Below are 18,814 nucleotides of genomic sequence, written 5' to 3' on the forward strand. Positions count from 1 at the left end.
TGACACCGTGTTACTGTTCCGACGGATGTATCCTACGGGCAGGTTCAGAGTCGTTGATGGTAGATGTTCCCGGAGGAGCTGCCATATGGCGGTCTTCTAGAATACCGAAACCCATCTTGGTGGTACCTAGGTCTGCGAACGCGAAAGTGAAAGAATGGTATCGAGAATGGAAGGAATGTAGCTGACTGCCGGCAGTCTTTTCGAACGCGCTGCGTTGAGAAAGAGTAATAAAAATGTATAATGAATGAAGCAGCAGCAGTAGGACAGCTAGGCCAGCTCTGAACGATGAGTGCCTTGGGCCAACCTCTCTTATGACCGCATTGCGATAGGGCTCGAGGCATCAAGGGTAGCCTGATACTAACGAAACTACGCTGAAGCGTTTGAGACAAAGCGATATACCAACCATGCTCGTCGATCGACGCCTTGCATGGGCTCGACTGCCGAAGCCAGATGAGGGCTAGCCGAACGCGACGTCCAACGCGACGTGTTTCAGTATGTCGGAACTTCCCATAGATATATAGGCCCAACTGAAAGCAAAATCCGCGGTCATAGAAAACCCCAGTGTCCGAATACATGCGGAAATCATGCCTGATTGGCAGCATATCTATCGATGCAGCCGTTGATAGTTAGTTGTGGACGCGTCTCAGCCATTACCAGTTGCTCTGGACATTGACATCTGCCAAGACACCATCACAAGCATATCCACGCGGTGATGTGATGACATGGTGGGCCACCGTGCTGTCTTGTTGGGGCCGTTTTATGTTATCGGGAGGTGGAGGTAGACAGGTAGATCCGATGGCGCGTGGGGTGCCTGACCCTGGAACAGATGATACAATCGTTGGCATGTTGCGCGTTGGGTGTGAATGCACAAATCTTCTGTAAGCATTGCGACGACTCTCAGTAATCCAGGCTGCCCTCTGTGACTGTCATCAGCATAGCACACGCGTTCATGCGCGAATGTTGAGCGCTCTTCACGTTTCGCTTCAACTGCCGAAGACAAGACGCGTGATGATCGCGTGTCCAATGCGCGACATGGTATGCATGAAAGTCGCGTCGATCATGCCGGACAGGAAGCTTAATAGATGTGCGATGGGCGTTGTACGATGTCGATGTTGATGGAAGGCCGACTGCGACAAAGTCGGCAACCCGTGGAGCTGATCGCCCTTGACCATTTATGGTATGGTGCCCGACGTCATCGCCATCGTGGGGCAGCGACATGTACCCCGCGACGGGTCATGGCGTAGATGCTATTGGAAACGATTACTATTGGAAGAAATTACTATTTCCTCCGCTACAATTGCCATTTAGCCGCAGTACAGCCGTTATTGGGACTACATATCTCGAGGGGAGTGAGCTGTACAAGACCTTCCAAGAACTCCTGTGCCATCAACTTGCGGAATCTCCATCAAGATGTCTATCGGCGTAGCTATCATCGGAAGCGGCATCTTCGCCAAAGAAGAACACTTGCCCGCCATCCAAGATACCCCTTCATTGAGCCTAAAAGCGGTTTACTCACGATCACTCAAATCGGCAAAAGCTCTATCCGAGAAGCTGTCCGACGTCGAACTTTACAGTGACGACCAAGATGGCAAGAAGTTTGAAGACCTACTGAAGAGGGACGATGTAAAAGGCGTAGTCATTGCGTAAGTATATTGGCTAGAGTACAGAACATGAGTTGCTAACGTGTCGCAACTCAGACTACCGATCCTTGCCCAGCCAGACTACATCAAGAAAGCTCTCGCAGCTGGCAAACATGTCTTTGCGGAGAAGCCCATCGCGAAGGATCTGGAGACCGCACGCGAACTGCTCTCATGGACACAAAACTCCTCCAACACCTCTGCCGTCTACACCGTAGCCGAAAACTTCCGCTTCATCGACTCCTACGTCTGGGGTTCTGAGCAGGTCGCTTCTCTGGGCCGCATCCTTACCTTCCGTGTACGCGTTGCTGCCATGGTGTCGGCGGGCAGCAAGTACTACGAGACGGAATGGCGCAAGAAGCCGGATCACCAGGGCGGCTTCGTGCTTGACGGCGGCGTGCACTTCGTAGCGGCGACGCGTCTTTTGCTACAAGGTGGAGGCCGAAAGATCAAGAAGGTCAGCGCATTCACCGCGCAGCTTCAGGAGCACCTTCCGCCTGTCGACACACTCAACGCCACTATGCAGCTGGACAACGATGCTTCTGGTACTCTGTCCATTTGCTTTGGCACAACTGACACTGGCTCTGAGTACCTGGTTGCCTGCGAGAAGGGCTCAGTTCACGTTGCTCGTGGCAAGGTCACCATCACCAAGGATGGTAAAGACCCAGAGACGAAGGAGTTTCCCGATGAGGGCAACGGCGTGAACCAGGAGATCAAGGCTTGGGCAAAGAGTCTAGAGCAAGGAAAGAGGAACGAGATGCAGAGTCCTGAGGAGGCGTTGAAAGATCTGGAGATCTTGGAGAGTTGTTTGAAGAGTGGAGAGCAGGGCGGTAAGCCAATTGACGTCAAGCAGTAGAGTATGTCGCGTTAGCCATGTGTACATTCCGCAAAGAGATGCAAAAGTAAAGCTTCTCTGCATTTATCTCAAGCCTCTTACAAACTGCTGTCGCTGTAAAGCAAGCTCTTCTTAGCTATCTTACACCTCTCTTTCTTTCTCTAGCTTTTGCGTAACGCAGATTTGTGTAGAGAATGCTAGATGCCTTGCATGTAAGTAAAATATACACGCAGAGCAGAAAGTAGAACATAGTGAAAACAACGTTGCAAAAAAGAGCAAAAAAGCATCTTCTATCCGAAGATAGAAGACGACGTCTAACCATTGCTGGTTTTTCGTTTCTGGACATTGTTGTCTGTTGTATCCTTCAAGGGTCCACATGTTCCTAAAGGCAGACTAGAGAATCGAACAAGGCACCTTGGGTGAGTTGGGTCTGGACCGATTAACCATTCGGAAGCCGTTAATATTGTGGTTGCGGGCTCCTGTCTTTGGTCGTTCCTCTCGAACTTCAGCCAAGGCGGCTTGTTGATGGAAGATTGGGGATTTAAGTGCTATGTATAGGGGGAGATGGTGTGGAGTGTGGGGTGAAGGCGGGTTTGCAGGCGAGCGCGTGGATGCCTGGTGAGAGCGCTGCGTGCGCGTTTGCATTTTGGGTGTTTGTTGTGCGGTGGCGGAGGGTCGGGGCGCCGGCGGGAAGCGAGAGTGATGGTGGTGAGAGTGATGACGAGCTTGGGGGAGGCGCTCGCAGTGCTCAATGGCCGTTTTCCAGAGGGAAGGTCTATCACTACTGTGGAGTCTCGGGCAAAGGGCGGAGGCTACGTCGTGTATCCAAAAGTAATGGTAATGCGTAGTTACTGTGGAGGTACTAAGCGTTAGCTATGAGGCCTTTGACGTGTATGAACTCACTTGTGGCGCGACTCCGAGCTGTGATGACCTTCTACACTCGAGCCACAACTTGAAGCCGATGAGTTCGCATAATGAAGGAGCAGAACTAGACGACCAAGCGCACATGTATGATGATAATGAGGGTCAAGATCAGAAATGGAACGATGAGTAAGACAAGTGTTCGGTGAAATGATGATAACACAGAGCAAGATCACCTATTGCGCAAAGGAAAGGAAAGATAATAGGAATTCACCAAGAAAGAGAAATGGAACATATCTTACATAACGCATCCCAGGTATCACGTTTACGACAAGCATGGCTAGAAAGACATCGTCTCACTTGGTAGTTTGTCCCTGCTCTTGCATTTCCTTCATCTTCCGCTGCGTCTCCAACTCGAACGCTTGCTTCTTCAATGCATCAATCTTGTCGTCAATTACCGCGATCTGGGCCTCCACCCGAAGAAGCTTTTCCTGCATCATGTTCTCGTAGTCGTCATCGGTCAAGACTTGCATAGGACTCCACTTGCTCTTTGCAATTTTTTGCATGAAGTTCTCCTTGGGCTTTGCTTCACCTCTCGCTCGTTCCTGGATTTCGCTGGAGTTTTTGGCGTCGAGGTAATTGTACCCATGTTGTCCTGCCCAGCCGAACAGAGTGAACATGATGGTACCAGGGATGACATTCCGAGGGCCGCGAAAGAGGAGGCCGAGGTTGAATCCAGTCAGTCCACCAGCAAGGGCTGACGCGCGAACCTTGTCAGACGTGGTTGGGTTAAGGTCGGTGCGAGGATAGACGGGTGCCCCGCGAGTGAGGTTCCACCAGTTGAGTAAGCCAGCGTGGTTGAGGACTGACGTGCGGATGCCCCAGAACGTGCTGCCAATGGCGAACCATTGCGCTCCTGACACGATGGAGAAGAGAACCGGAGTTTGCGTGCGGATAGTACCGTAGAAGGCACCAATCACAGTGCCAGGGACGGCTGGACCAGGTTAGGCAAAATTCGTGAGCTGAGAAGAAGCTGACAAGACAACGATTATGCAGAAGTGAAATGGAAGTGCACGACTACAATGAAGCGAGACTACGTGGAGTGGTGAAAAGACCATGTGCGTACCTGAGGCTCCACCAATGTAGAGTGCTTGCCGGGCAACCTCGAGGGGCTGCGTGACCTGTTCTGGGTCATGTTTGGCTTTCATCGCTCTTTCATGGGGGCTGAAGGTCGTGGACCAGATTCGGGTAATGACAATGCAAGGTTCGCCGCCGTTGGAAAAGCAAAGGCGCTGACTAAGCGAGGCCCAACGAACGCACAGCCTGAGCTTAAGATTTCCGTTCGGGAAAGTCTCAAGAACTCACCCCACACACGCTTCAACCACAGACCCCGCAACCACCAAGACCACACCCGAGAGCAAGAGACCGCTCTTCAGACCCGAATCAGACAGCGCGCCGAATCCACTCGCGCACAGTCTGCCAAACCGCAATCATGGGTACGTCGTCGTGGTGCGCACGCAAATTGCAGGCGTCACTCGAGCCGGCTTTTTTGCCCCGCTCTGTACCGCGCCCAAAACAAGAAGCCATGGCTGACGATGTGTTGTAGCGCCCAAGAAGAAGCAACAGACCATGGGCCTGGGAGAATTCCTAAATGACCAATGTACGCCCCGCCTACCTGCCCCCGAGCGCGCAGACGACTGACATGTAGCAGCGCTAGGATCATGGGCCGACGAAATGGAGGACGCGCCAATGCCTGGTGAGTGACACGCATTCTGCTTAGGGAGTGGCCCGGTGTACTAACGTTTGCAGGAGCCGGTAATACACCCCACCAACTGTCGCAGCGCGAACATACACATGACGGAATACTTACACTTTTTCAGGTGCCGGTAGAAGCTCTGGCTATGGCGGCGACAGGCCTACCTTTGGCTCTGGCGGCGGCAGCGGCTTCGGTGCTGACCGCGCTGGCAGCTACGGTGAGGAGAGCACACTTGCACGCATTCGCATATACTAACAACTCCCCAGCCGACCGTGGATTCGCAACTCGCGAGGCGCTCCCCATGCCCTCCAAGCCCCCGTACACCGCCCACCTGGGCAACCTCTCCTTCGATGCCACCGAGGGCGACGTGACCGACTTCTTCGCCGACTGCGAGGTCACCAACGTGCGCATCGTCGAGGACAAACTGGACCGAAAGCCCAAGGGTTTTGGCTACGTCGAATTTGGCAGCGTTGATGGACTGAAGAAGGCGCTTGACTTGTCTGGCACATCTTTCCAGGGCAGGAATATCCGTGTCAGCGTCGCTGAACCCCGTACGTCATGTGTCTACAGGATGCACTCAAACTATTACTGACAAGTCACAGCCAAGGACCGCGAAGAAGCCCGCGTCATCACAGACTGGACCCGAAAGGGACCCCTCCCTGATCTACCTGGCCAGCGCAGCAGCTCCGGACGCGGCGGCTTCGGCTCGGGCCGTGACCGCGCTTTCGACGCAGGATCTGACGCCGGCAGCGAGCGTGGTGAGCGTCGCCGCCCACCTCCATTCGAGAGCGACGGAAAGCCCCGCGACTTTGGCAACTGGGAACGTCGAGGACCCCTTTCTCCATCCGCTGCACCTCCTCCCAGCGAAGGCGGCCGCACTCGAGGTGGCTTCGAAGGAGGTCCCCGCGAGGGCCGCCGACAGTCCCCCGCCTGGGGCGAGGGTCAAGGCACTGAGGGCTCTCGTGGGCCCCGCCGTGAGTTCCAGGAGCGACCGCAATTTGAGAGGCAGCCTACTGCGGCAGACAATGACAACCAGTGGCGATCCAAGATGCGCCCCGATGCGCCTATCAAGTCGCCAACATCCACACCCGACGCTAGCACGCCATCATCACCGGCACCGCAGGCCGCTGCACCCGCCGGCCGCCCTCGCTTGAACCTGGCCAAGCGAACCGTCTCTGAGGCTCAACCAGCTCAAGACGCGTCCACTCCTTCGGACAAGCCCAACCCATTCGGTGCCGCCCGACCCATCGACACCGCTGCTCGTGAGAAAGAGATCGAGGAGAAGAGGCAACTTGCTTTGCGCCAGAAGAAGGAAGCTGATGACAAGGCACGCGAGGAGAAGAAGGCCAAGGAAGCCGCTGAGAAGCCAGCGCCCAAGGACTCAGCACAGCCAACGCCGACAAAGAAGGAGGAGAATGATAGCGAGGAGAAGCCCAAGTCCAACTTCGAGATCCTCCAACGGGTGGACGAGGGTAACTCTGCCGGCCAGGATGAGGATGCCGAGGGAGAGATTGTACACGACAAGGACGTCAAGCCGCAAGAAGTCACTCGCGACCCACCGAAGGCTGAACAAGGCTCATGGAGGCGGAAGTCCAGCACAGCTGCGGCCCCTGAAGGCACTACTACCGAGGTCATGGACGACGATGGCTGGAGCACTGTCACCAAGCCCACCAAGAACGTTAAGAACAACCGCCGAGGGGGCGGAGGTGCCCCGGCCCGCGCCATCGCGTCTTAGGTGGACGTATCAATATTGAGACTAGCCCCGATGCTGTATCTGGGATGAACGCAACGCATATTCGACGGCGTGGTGGCGTCCTTCGTGTTTCTGGGCTTTGCTGTTTATCACAGCTGTTTTTGTTCGGCGGTTTTCCCATGTTGTTGCATCACTGCACAATCATCGTCCTTTCGACAGCCCTGTTCATCCGAGCGTGATTTGCAAGGCGTCCGTGGCTGGACTTGGGACGTTTTACGAGCTTCTTTCTGCATGCCCCCTTCACGATGCCGTTCCTTGGCGCTGCTCGTTTCCAAAAAGTATTGGTCGCCCTCCTAGACCTTCCACATTCGGTAAATATAGGATATGCCACATTTTCGATCATCTCCTCTCGCCATCAGTGTCTGTTGTCGTGGTCCAGCCAAGCTCTCTTTGGTGGATCTGTATTAGGGGACTAGAGGGATGGTATGCGCTGGCATGTATTTAGCTGCAACAAGAGTTTCGAAAGTATCTACACTCCAATTTCTGACGCACGTTTGCGATAATGCGGTTCATTACTGTGATGTGTATATAGAGTTCGTATGAGGGTCTGACAGGGGTGGGCCGTTGTCAAGGGTTCAAGCATGCAGACCATGGTTCGAGTTGAGACTAGGAAATCTATTCTTTGGTCGTGGTCATCCTGCCTTGTTATAACTACAATCTTGGAATTAGCAAACAACAATCATCCACACTATGCCTGGCACTATTGTCATCGAGAAGATTCAGGGCCATGATGTCTCGGAAGAGATGATCGCCCAGGCGGCTGAGCTCTTTTCCTCTAACTATGGGATCTGGGGTCCTCTTGCTGAAGAGAAAATGGGCACATTTGGTCAATTCTGCAAGCCAGGTATGTACAGTATTTACTCTCGCTGATGAACACAATGCTAATGTTTGTGTAGGACGCCCCGTGAAGATGTCCAAAAACCGTCTTCGTGAGCAGTCCCTTGCTTCGGGAACTGACAGCGTTCTGGTGCGCGCTACGGTCGACAGCAAACTTGTAGGACACGCCTTTGCAACTTTCTGGGGCTATGAGGGACGCAAAATTGGCTGGATCACTCAACTATGTGTCGGTCGGGATTTCAGGCGCAACGGGCTGGCAACAAAGGTTTGTCTTCACACAACTTATTGACCTTCGCCAGCATTCACTAAACCTTGCAGATCTTGTCTCATTTGCGCGAAAACAAGCACGACCACAGTTTCGGAATTCTCTCTTCTCATCCTGCTACTATCCGTGCTGCTCTGCGAGCCTTCGGACATGGAATCGAGAAGGTGGATTTGAGCGGGATTAAAGAGCTTGTACCCGCCATTATGAAGTCCTCGCCAGTTCCTTACGTCAAGATGGCTAAACCTACGGGCTCCTTGTTTGATCAGGGTGATCGGACAGGCGCTGTTTGCTGCGCTGACACTGCATTCTGGGTTGATCACGCTGAGCCCCTGGCTGCGCTGAATGTTATCAAGGAAGATGGGATAAGGTGGCCGTTTGGAGACTTGCCTGACGGCTGCGAGTTCTTGGCATTTGTCAGTAGACTTCCTGTTACATGATGTTGCAGTCTACAACAACGCACGAGACCGCAGACCTGATGGACTCCAGGGTAATGTAGTCTTCTGGACTATTGATACAGTAGCATTGTGCTTCGATTGCGCCCATTGTAGCAGGCTAGGAGAAAGAAACCCGCTAAAAATGTCTGGTCCTTTCCCTTGCATGTGGTGCAGCGATGCTAACGTCTAGTCGATCGCCGTTGACGTGCCGCGAACAGGGTTCACGACGCAGGATCCCGGTACGTGCGCCACAATACGTCAGATGTGCTCGGCCTGTGTCCAACTTCGATATCTTGCTTTGGCGGCGATCGCCTACGCTATCACTTTCCTTTTCGTGTCTTGCGATGCATATAGTGTTTCATTCCAATTAGTTGAGCTAGGAAATCGACACGTCCATGGGTGTTGCCCCCATTTCGTCATTATACAAACCGAGCGGAAGCGTACTATAGACACGACGCGCGTTGTTAGGGGTTTGGCACATATCATCTCTGGGCTCGACTAGAGGGGACATCTTTACACAATGGCGTCGAAGCCATCATCACCGGGGCCCAATGCGACACCTGCAACGCCAGCTAAGCAGGCACGATCCAGGAAGGCTGCTACTTCAAGCCAGACTGAACAGGGAAGAGCAGGGTCCGCAGGCGGAGTCGTATTACCAAAAGAGCCCGCAGCGAAGGCTTCAGCATCGTCAGCAAAGAAGCCTGCAGCAACACCAGGCACAGATGACGTTACCGCGCCGGCAGCGAAGACACCGAAAAAGAAACCCAGGAAGCTGAATAAGGAGCCCACATCAACATCTACAGATGCAGCAAAGTCTACTACTGCAAGTAAAACGACGGCAAATGTACCATCGCCCTCCGAACTCGAAGCGCTTAAGTCTCGCGTCAGAGGCTTGGAAGCCAAAGTAGAAGAGCTCTACAAAGCCGGTGCGATACCCGACTCGCGGCCTGGCCGCTCCCCTCGCCGACGAGGAAAAGGGCGAAAAGCCTCGTCTACAGCGCAGGTTCCCACACTTAGTACAACGGCCAATGAAAGCGATTCCCGGGTCCAGGAAATTGCCGACGACGAAGAGGAGGAAGCAGACGAAGAACTCGTGCGTCTCGAGGGGGAGTTGGAAGTGGCACGACAGGATCTGGAACAATTCAATCCTCGCAGCAAAGGCGCCACAAGTCGAGGAACAGAATACGTCGAGGAGATCGACAGGGATGCACCCGGAGCAAGAGCAGGTACAGAGAGACAAGTCACCCTATCAGGAAGCTACCGCATCCCCATCCCGGCCAACGTCAACCTCGAAGACGTAAAGACGATAAAATCAGGCGTCTCCGCCGCCCAAAACGTAGCGCGTTCTTTCCTCGAGCAACGTCGCGCCGCCGCTGCTGTACGCGCTACCGAGAACAACGCCTCTTCACCACAACAGCAGTCTAGCAGCAGAACTACAAAAGTCCCCGCTTCGAAATCTTCTTCTACAACCACGCCGAAGCCAAAGAGAAGCATGAGTTCGACGATGGAGGTTGCCGTGGATAACAGCGATGGTAAACAGAGTTGGAGTGAGTGGATCGGTGGATATAGTATGGCGATTACGAGGGCGGTCAGTAAGATTGAACATGAAGCTGCTGTTGAGGCGCAGAGGGGCGGTGGAAGTACGGGTGCTAGTAGGCCTTCGGCAGGTGGAAGGAGGACGAGTGCGCCTACGTCTAAGAAAGCGGCTGGGAAGAGACCTGCTGCCAAGGCTACTTTGAGTGGAGAGCAGGTTCATGGGCTGATGAGTTAGATGGTGGGGGAGATATCTTGTACAATATAGAGGTTCGAAGACTAGGTGCAGGGGTTTTGGTAGCATTGAAAAGCGTAGGTGCAGTCGGAAGTAGTATCGCAAGCATGAAGAAACGTTCGATATGAGCACGCTTACACTATGATACAGTACCCATCTCTCCATCTCCTCATGTCTTTAGCACTCTTTCAGTTCACTTATGAGCCCCACCGTCTCCTTCTGCTGCTGCATTTCCCACGTGCTCGTTCTCATTCTCATTCGGAGCGGGTGCAGCACCCTGATCACCACCGCCCGCAGGCTCTCGTTGCGCATCCTCGGCGGGAGGAGCATCTTCTGCTGGTATTTCTATCGGTGGACCCTCTGCGGCTGCAGGTTCAGCTTGAGGAGAATGTGCTGCTGACGCAGCAGCTTCTTCAGGTACCGAATCCAAAGGTACCTCCCTTTGTGCCTCACCACTTGCGGCAGCAGATTTGTGCGAGTTTGAAGAACGGTGACTACCATGACTCTTTACGCTACTCCTTGATGAAGAGGAAGACCTAGAAGAGTGAGAGTTGCCTGACTTCACGCTTTCTGCCTTCTCTTTCGCTGCAGGCCTGCTTGCTCCGGGTACAACTGCGGCTACAACATGTCGCGGAAGCTCAGAATTACTATTGTCATCTCTCGCACTTTTCCTTGATCCGTACTCGGTACCTGCATCTAGCCCGTGGAGAGCCATTCCAAGCACTCCACCCATTCTCCTTTGGGGCTTCTGACTCTTCCAGCTAGCAGTTGTAATCGGTTTACCCTTCCCACCTGCGAGCCAGAAGAGAGTAGACGGAACACGCTGATGATCTCGTAGAGCGGAAGGTGAGCCGGCGCCGCCCCTAAGGCTGACCGTTGGAGGGAGTGTGGCTGGTTGTATGGTGTGACTCGCGGAGATGGCGGGGGTATCGATAGAAGGGCCTGTGAGGCGAGCAAAGATTGAGGCGAGACCGAACAATGGTAGATAAGAGAAGATCGAGCGTTGCTGCGGGTATGTAGCGGCAAAACTTGCTGTGCGCGAGGTTGGTAAATTGGTAACGTCTCCGCCGCCAGATGTGGATCTGCCCGTTCGTGGTGTCTCTTGACATCCATCGCGTCTCGAGATACCTTTCGGAAGGCGAGATGTACCGTGTGCCCTCCTCAAAGCGCGTGCAACTTCGGCGATATTGGGGGTTCTCGCTGGTGGCAAGTAATCATCGCTACTTGAATCAGTGCTATCACCACGACCAGGCCTGTGACAAGTAAGTAGCAGTTGCTTCATCGTCAGACCACAGGTACGAGTATGGTTGTTTTCGTCTCCTCCACTACCACCTCGCAATCTTGGCATTTCATCGTAAGCAGGACCCTCTTGAAAATCCGGTAGCTGGTCGTTTGTCTTAAAGTCATCTTCAGAGTCTCTATGTCTCGAGCGACGGCGACTATCAGCTGACCGTCTTGAAGCCCGGGATTGTCGCCCTGATTGCTCTGGGGAGCGTCTAGGATAGACACTACTATGGTACAATTGTGCATCGATGCTGGCTTGCTGCTCAGGATGCGGTCGTTCAACAACAACATGTCCACCGGTTTCGAGGTAGCCCTCCACAACTAGGTTGCTGCGCGAAGGTTGCGACGCTTGACGTTGCTCTGCACTGTTAGTGAAGGCGGCTGAAAATTTCTGGCCATAGAAAACCGTCTCGGAGAAGTCTGTAGTCGGATCCGAAGTTTTCTTGCGACGGGCAGCACGGGCGAAATCGATTAGCGGACTTGGGGCTCCGGCACGTATGGCATCCAGGTGCTGCGATACTTCACTTTCGCGCACGTATGGGTAATCCTTTGAGTTGCGTAAGTAACGATGATAATGTAGTTTGGGACTGATTGGCCTCACTTCGTTGAACTCAAGAGCGCTTTGCGATCGCCGGGGAATATCTTCACTCCTGGTAGCACTTCTCTGCTGTAGCGCCGGGTTGATAGCACCAGGTCGCGGCACAGGCAGTGCTGCTCTCCGTGGTGGGTTGCCTATCCTTTTCGCCGCGATTTCTGGAGGGACTATACGCGGACATTCTTCGGATGAAGGACTGTGTTGTGGACGAGGTTCTCGAACTGCTGGTTCCTCATTGACCTTACGACCCGGCTTCCGTCTGAAGGCTGATTTCATGTGCGAAAGTGCGCTTTGGGACTGACATTCATCGCATGGTTCGCTAGAGGGCGACTTCGGTGGCCGCATGCCACAGAAATCGCAGCGTCGACGTTCCACACTGGGGAAGGTATGATATTCACTTGCATCATATGGACAGGGCTGGCTGGTTTCGGACAGCGATGGTACCTGCAGTCGAATGACTGGAGGCAGTTGAGAAGCCTGCTGGTCAGCGCCAGCAACGTCTCGCTGCATTACGACTTCTTCTCCGAGTGACGTGCATGATCGTAGAGTTGAACTGATATGCGGGCTTGATTTTCGTATGGGAAGGGCTGCCAGGATTGTATTAAAACCGGAAGAAATGCGTCGCTTGAGGGTCCTTGGCCGCTCGGGTGGGACTATCGGTGAGTCTGGTTCAGAAATGAGCTTCGCTGGGTTTGGCATTTTCAGTAAATTGAGGCTATGGTTATGGGAGATCTGGATAGCGAAGCGCAGGTTAAGAGCAAGCGAAGGTGTGATTTGAGAGGTTTCGTTACTTCCAAATGGCTCGAACGTCAGAGATCAGTGAACTATGAAAGTGTCGATCTGGACCATAAGTTGGGTACCTTATGAATGGTAGAGCATTTGTAAATATTGACAGCAGCCATGACGTGGTGGAGTGAGGAACGTCTGCGAACGGTCTACTGGTGAACACAGTGGCAAACGTGAACAGGAGGACAACGCCAGAATAACAGCAACCGTGGTCTATACAAGATGCATCGTCTCGTATCTGATGAGATCGTGGCCGTGAAATGCTCCAGCTTTGTACGCAAGGTTATCATTGTTTCCAGCTGCGACCAACGGCATGCTGCCTACCCACAGTCGTTGACAACACTCTCGGTCTTAGTACCTTGAGAGGCGTCCCTCTTCAGGCCAGTCGTACATCTCTCGTAGGTGGTTTCGATCAGATGCGCGTTCTTGCCTCCAGCCATCGTCATCGTCGTTGTTGAAGTAGTCACAGTTGTAGTTGCGTGACGGGCCTGGGGAACAACCAGCGCACCTACCACGACGGTCGCCAACTTGATCTGTGAGAAGTCCGCAAAGGCAGAGTACGTGAACTCGATTGCAGATTGTGAGTAGTGTTCCTGGGACGTACAGCGCATCGCTTACCCCGCATTTGAGACAAAATCTTGTGTGGGCCAAAATACCACTGCGACACCATTTGCCTTTTCTCATATCGTCGGCAAAGGCTTTCCAGTGGTGAAAGCGGATGCAGCCTTTGCAAGTATACAGTTGTTTAGTCTTGGCCCAAGGAGTTCCTTCGGCGGCCAGAAACTCGGCATGCGTCGGGGTGGGTATGATTGATCTGAAATAGCGAGTTGTGAAAGCCCAGTTGGCTTTGTTGCTTAGGTCGAGAAGACTGATTATTTCCAGATGAAGCTCGACGGGCAGGCGAAGGAGGGGCGGAGAAGACATGGTGTGCACACGCTGTGCGCGTCGGACGGGCTTTCGAAGTCGTTTCGTCTAAGACCAGCGCGTCAGTTGGTGTTATGTGAAGATCGGCGTCCAGCTTACGATTGATGCCTTCCAAGTGGTTGCGGACCTCTTCCCCGGCGCCCTTTGCTGTCTGTTGCGCAAAGTATGCAGAACGCGAAGGGTGAAAGCAAGTCGCAGACTCTGCTTTTTGTCGAGAGGACGTGCAATACACTCCTAGGACATGAGGATTGCAAGAGTGAGCAGGCTGTGAGCAAAATGCAATATACGCCTCTTGTGTAATGCCAAAGTCACACGGACCTCCAAGCCCGCGCATCCCTAGGTTCCTCAGGCACGACCAATGGTGGAGCCCATTGTCCGCGGCAGTGTTGCCGTGTTCCGCCAGTTGCCTCCCTTGGTATGTTACACGACTTCAGGGTCCGGAAATTGCGATGGGGTGTTCTTGCCCGTTTGTCAGCCACGCCGCATATGTAGCACATTATCGCCTCAGCATGGGCCTACTAGAGTTCAGACTCGAGGGTCTCGATGGCTACAATAGATTCCCGGTGCGCCTCCCGACACCACTGCAACTACTCCTTCTTCAAATCGTTGAGAACCATGTAGCGCGACAGGGAGATCCAGCCCCAACGAAACCAGCGCATTTGGCTTTCGTGTGCCGTGGTCATGGCTTTCTGGGCAGTCCTGTAACCGACCGGTGAGCTGACGAACAGGAGTGGAGTCGGAAAGCCTCCGAGCTCTTTCTTGCGGAGAATTGCGCCAATAATTGTAGCTGGTGCGTCCAACAAGCTAAGATATTTACGGAATATGGAGGTAGTGGTGAGGGTGTACAGCTTGACAGGGCACTCCCACCCGCTGTGTCGGTGCATGAGCGCCTTCAAGAAGGTATGCGCTCCGTCGTGGAGCGACTTGTGATTGGGGTGGCCGGAGACGCCGTGTGCGTCAAAGGTGATTATGGTGTCGACAGTCGCCTGCGGTGCCTCCTTGGAAGAGATTGAGGTCATGTTCGGGGCGAAGGCGGTAGTGAGTAGGTTGGAGATTAGACGAGGGTGCCATGTTACTGTCATGGAATCGGGGAAGTTCCTGGTCCATAGTCAGTATGCTGCAGTCGGACGTGCATGTTGATGCGTACTTGTCTTCCACCACGAGAATGTCCTCCTTGCTTCCGATTCCCAGCTGCAGCCCACTCTTGACCAGCTCCTTCTTGCGGATTTCGCCAAGGCCATCGGCATCGCCTGTTGCACGAATGAGATGAGTGATTGCCTCTGAGAGCACTGGGGAGCTGTGAGGGCCATACCGCTACTGAGGCACAATATCTTGACGTGATTTCCGCGTTCCGGACGCGTCAATGCCAGTAAAGTCGGCGCAAAGAACATGGCTTCATCGTCGGGATGCGCGATCAACAGTAGGATGCGTTTGTTTTGTAATGTGGGGAAAGACGCGCCGAGGGTGCTGGTGTACATCCAGAAAACAAAGATGAGGACAGGCACCGATGCCCACACAGTCCAATTCATGGTCAGCAAGCGCATATAAGGAGTATGTTCGATTGGGTGTTTGCTACTGTATTGCTGCTATGTACCTGCGTCAGGAGAGGTAGCGCGTTCGCATGAAGCCATTGAGGTTCTGGAACGAGCTTTGACCCACGTCATCTTCGAGATTCCTTAGAGCCGCACGCGACGTGTCCCAAACCACCACACTCCCCGATACACATCACCATGTCTACCGGCAACAGGAAAGAGCGACGCGCCAAGGAGTCCAAGACAAGCGCCAATGGCAAAGGAAGCGGCTTCCAGCCCACCAACGAGATCGATGAAGATGGCGTCGAGATGATTCTGAAGCATCCCGACTTCTCCAAGCCAACGGGCAAGACACTTTTCGATTTGGCCGAAGAGAGGCAGCGAGAGCTGGACAAGATAAACGGCAGAACGCGAGTTGTCAAAGTACCCGTAGCGTCCACACCTGCATCGCCCGACGATGTCCCTCCGATCGGCCCCCTCGGGGACTCCATCCTCTACTCCATTTCCATGGCAGTCCTCCACCTCACCCTCGACGTCCTCGTATACAGCCAATACCGGGAAGATATACTCTGGAATGAGATCCTGTGGCGCGCTTTCACAGCGTGGCCCATATTCATCTTAGCAGTCTACCTCACCCACGTCGACTTTTCGTACCGATTTCCCATACTCAGAAACGCTACATTCTTTGGAGGCTCAGTCGTGGCGGGGTGCTACCTGATATACTCGGGCAACAAGCATGGCTACTTCTACGTCATGAAGTCAGCTCCTCCAGTGGGTACACTCTGGATCTGGAGCGTTGTGGAGATGAGTCTGCCGTTTGCGGTCACAAGCGTGGCCGCTGTGCTTGGATATATCTGGTGGAACGGGTTCGACTTTTTCTAGAGTAGTAGCAAGTGTACTCTCCGGTTCAAGTCGCAAACACCGTTACTTGAGAACGAGGTCTTCGGCACGCATGCCGCTGGCGGACAATATAGGCAATCCCAATTCCATTGTCGGCACCCGGCTTTCTCGAGAACTGGGCCTCCTCTGCTTGGGGCAGCGAACTAGAGATACATTCATTTGCGGCCCCCACGTGAGAGTCTTGGAATTGCTCGGCCGCATAGCAAGCACAGTACGTCTTGCGTCACACAGTACGAGCCGTATCCGCTATTGCTTACGACTGGGTGTTTATACACGCATACCAGTGGCCAACAAAGCGGGATATTCAGAATACGTCAATGCTCTCCGACCAACTCAAGGTTCGAGTTATGACAGCGAATCATCAATATACCCATGTGCGTTCTCACGTAAGGCAGCTGAATACTGTTCAGCCGCAAGTTGTCCACGTCACAAACCCCGCTTCTGTTTGACCTTGAGAGCTCAAAACTCAAGCTTGCCCTAACTACGCCATCACGAAAGACTACGAAAGTATAGTTCTCTGTGTCCTTCGAATCTTTATTGCCTCCCGAATGTCATCCGATCTTGGTCGCGGTGAACAGTCGTTTACCGGCGACCGGTCAACCCCACCGCCAGCTCGTATCCCGCAATTATCATCGGGGCTCCTTAGCATTGATCCTCCTCGTGCCAAAAGATCTTCTATCCCAATCACGCCTACCGTTGATCTCCAGCACATTCAACAATGGCGTCAAGCTTGTCGTGCAACACACGGCGCTTGCTGCAACGACAACTACTCCAACGCCTTGGCAAAGAGCATCGATCAGCTCATGCTGGTCGACGTGATTAGTGGCTCGCTTACCATTCTACCCACTTCGTCGCCAATCAAGTATGTCGCCCTTTCGTATGTGTGGGGCAATGCGCCGATGTTCAAGACGACGACGAACAACATCGAAACTTTGCTGCAGCGAGGAGCTTTGTACGAGCCATCGAACAATGTAGTGCTTCCTGACACAATTCGGGATGCCATTCATCTAGTCAAAGCTCTAGGCGAGAAGTACCTGTGGGTGGATTGTCTATCCGTTGTTCAACATGCCGGTTCAGAGAAGATGGACATTACGTTGCGGGCTATGGCCCGTATCTACGCAAGCGCTGAGTTCACGATCGTTGCAGCGGGTGGCGAGGATGCAGGACACGGTCTGAGGGGTATTGGGGGTCCCTCGACGAACCGGACTCCTAATCCCAGTTCGTTTTACCACCGATGGAATGCGTATCCAAGAGATTCGAAATGGGCAACTAGGGGCTGGACGTTTCAAGAATCGCTGTTCTCGCGCCGTCTCCTTGTTTTCAGAAATACTGTGTCGTGGGTATGTGGACGCTGTGAATGGCGAGAGGGCGTTGACAAGATCACGTCTACGCAAGACAGCCACGATCGCGAAAGCATCACGTCTTTGAGGATGGAAGACACTATATGGCCAGCAGAGCGCCCACATCTCGGCGTCCCAATGGGCATGATGTCCTTGATTCCCAAGATACCGACCCTCGGTCGATGGGGAATGCTTGTGGAAAACTTCTCTTCGCGGGATCTCAAGTACGAGAAAGACGCTCAAGCAGCATTCGCAGGTGCTACTGATATTATGGACGCTACTTTCCCAGACGGTCTACTCCATGGCATACCGAAGTTCTTCTTCGATATCGCATTGCTTTGGCGACCTCAGAATTCCGCACGTAGACGTGAGGGCCAACCTAGTTGGTCGTGGACAGGCTGGAAGAACGGAACCATAGACTGCCTGTCTGCTTGGTATCCCTTTTATCCCAGGATATTTCGTGATACCGGCCTTGAGTTAGATTGGGTCGCTATTGCGACCTTGAAACCGGTGGCAGAGTATCGGTTGGCGAACACGGTGGATGGAAGTAGTTCGCAGTTCAACGGTTTCTACCGATATCAAGCTCTTCGGAAAAACCCTGACGAGACACTTCCCACGGGATGGAGCCGAAATTACGACCCAGAAGGCGACTACTTCACGAACACTGCCTGTTCACAAAGTACTAGATATCCGTTCCCACTTCCTACCGTAGACCCAACCGAGCGAAGGCCACATGTTTCAATTTCTATCGTTCTTCGCTGCCGAGCTCCATGCATACACCTGACTTTTGGGCGTGTGAAGGCTGGCGACAACAGGCACCGTATGCTGCGCAACGATAAGCAGATAATCGGCAATATTACCATAACGTGCGAGATCTTGGGCCATGAACCCGAAGATGGTAGTGATTGTGAGCTTGTCGCTATCTCAGAAGCCGAAACTTTGCAACAAGTGGGAGTAGAAGAGTATGGGTGGCCTGATTTTTCTTTCGAGGAGTACCAGAAGTTTTTTAGCGGAGTATCTTTAAGGAGTAATAGTCGGAAAGCATCGTTCTACAATGTCATGTGGATCAAATGGGTTGGAAACGTCGCTGAGAGACGAGGGTTAGGCGTTGTACTGAAAGATTCTTGGGATGCATTACAACCCGAGATCAAAGAGTTCAATCTGGGTTGATCAACATCATGATATCGAACAGATACTATCTATTTGAACTACTTTTCAATACTATGTCATGTTCCACGAGCCTCCAAGTGTATACGCACTCCTTCTTCAGTCCTCTCACCACAGTGCAAGGAACCAATGAAAAAGCC

At 53.2% G+C, this 18,814-nt stretch overlaps 7 protein-coding genes across 7 annotated transcripts; 5 read left to right on the plus strand and 2 right to left on the minus strand.

The window, feature by feature from the left end:
- Nucleotides 1-1,410: 1,410 nt before the first annotated feature.
- Nucleotides 1,411-2,493, plus strand: J4E83_003084 (uncharacterized protein; the record flags this gene model as incomplete). The annotated part of the gene is made up of 2 exons (XM_049330024.1): nt 1,411-1,643; nt 1,698-2,493. 2 exons carry the CDS (start codon nt 1,411-1,413, stop codon nt 2,491-2,493), a joined length of 1,029 nt encoding a protein of 342 aa, XP_049190520.1.
- A 1,196-nt stretch (nt 2,494-3,689) lies between these two features.
- J4E83_003085 (uncharacterized protein) lies at nt 3,690-4,541 on the minus strand (the record flags this gene model as incomplete). The annotated part of the gene is made up of 2 exons (XM_049330025.1): nt 3,690-4,327; nt 4,460-4,541. The coding sequence occupies 2 exons, from the start codon at nt 4,539-4,541 to the stop codon at nt 3,690-3,692; spliced, it is 720 nt and encodes a 239-aa protein (XP_049190521.1).
- Nucleotides 4,542-4,825: 284 nt separating this feature from the next.
- Nucleotides 4,826-6,824, plus strand: J4E83_003086 (uncharacterized protein; the record flags this gene model as incomplete). The annotated part of the gene is made up of 7 exons (XM_049330026.1): nt 4,826-4,829; nt 4,940-4,993; nt 5,045-5,089; nt 5,143-5,148; nt 5,214-5,306; nt 5,356-5,640; nt 5,692-6,824. The coding sequence occupies 7 exons, from the start codon at nt 4,826-4,828 to the stop codon at nt 6,822-6,824; spliced, it is 1,620 nt and encodes a 539-aa protein (XP_049190522.1).
- Nucleotides 6,825-7,532: 708 nt separating this feature from the next.
- J4E83_003087 (uncharacterized protein) lies at nt 7,533-8,381 on the plus strand (the record flags this gene model as incomplete). The annotated part of the gene is made up of 3 exons (XM_049330027.1): nt 7,533-7,686; nt 7,739-7,944; nt 7,998-8,381. The coding sequence occupies 3 exons, from the start codon at nt 7,533-7,535 to the stop codon at nt 8,379-8,381; spliced, it is 744 nt and encodes a 247-aa protein (XP_049190523.1).
- A 517-nt stretch (nt 8,382-8,898) lies between these two features.
- J4E83_003088 (uncharacterized protein) lies at nt 8,899-10,149 on the plus strand (the record flags this gene model as incomplete). The annotated part of the gene is made up of 2 exons (XM_049330028.1): nt 8,899-8,903; nt 8,970-10,149. The coding sequence occupies 2 exons, from the start codon at nt 8,899-8,901 to the stop codon at nt 10,147-10,149; spliced, it is 1,185 nt and encodes a 394-aa protein (XP_049190524.1).
- A 4,173-nt stretch (nt 10,150-14,322) lies between these two features.
- On the minus strand, nt 14,323-15,279 carry J4E83_003089 (uncharacterized protein; the record flags this gene model as incomplete). The annotated part of the gene is made up of 3 exons (XM_049330029.1): nt 14,323-14,833; nt 14,883-14,985; nt 15,048-15,279. The coding sequence occupies 3 exons, from the start codon at nt 15,277-15,279 to the stop codon at nt 14,323-14,325; spliced, it is 846 nt and encodes a 281-aa protein (XP_049190525.1).
- A 186-nt stretch (nt 15,280-15,465) lies between these two features.
- On the plus strand, nt 15,466-16,149 carry J4E83_003090 (uncharacterized protein; the record flags this gene model as incomplete). The annotated part of the gene is made up of 1 exon (XM_049330030.1): nt 15,466-16,149. One exon carries the CDS (start codon nt 15,466-15,468, stop codon nt 16,147-16,149), a length of 684 nt encoding a protein of 227 aa, XP_049190526.1.
- Between the last annotated feature and the right edge of the window lie 2,665 nt (nt 16,150-18,814).

Source organism: Alternaria metachromatica (assembly GCF_023757995.1).
Source record: "Alternaria metachromatica strain BMP 0045 chromosome Unknown scaffold_5, whole genome shotgun sequence".
Taxonomy (NCBI): domain Eukaryota; kingdom Fungi; phylum Ascomycota; class Dothideomycetes; order Pleosporales; family Pleosporaceae; genus Alternaria; species Alternaria metachromatica.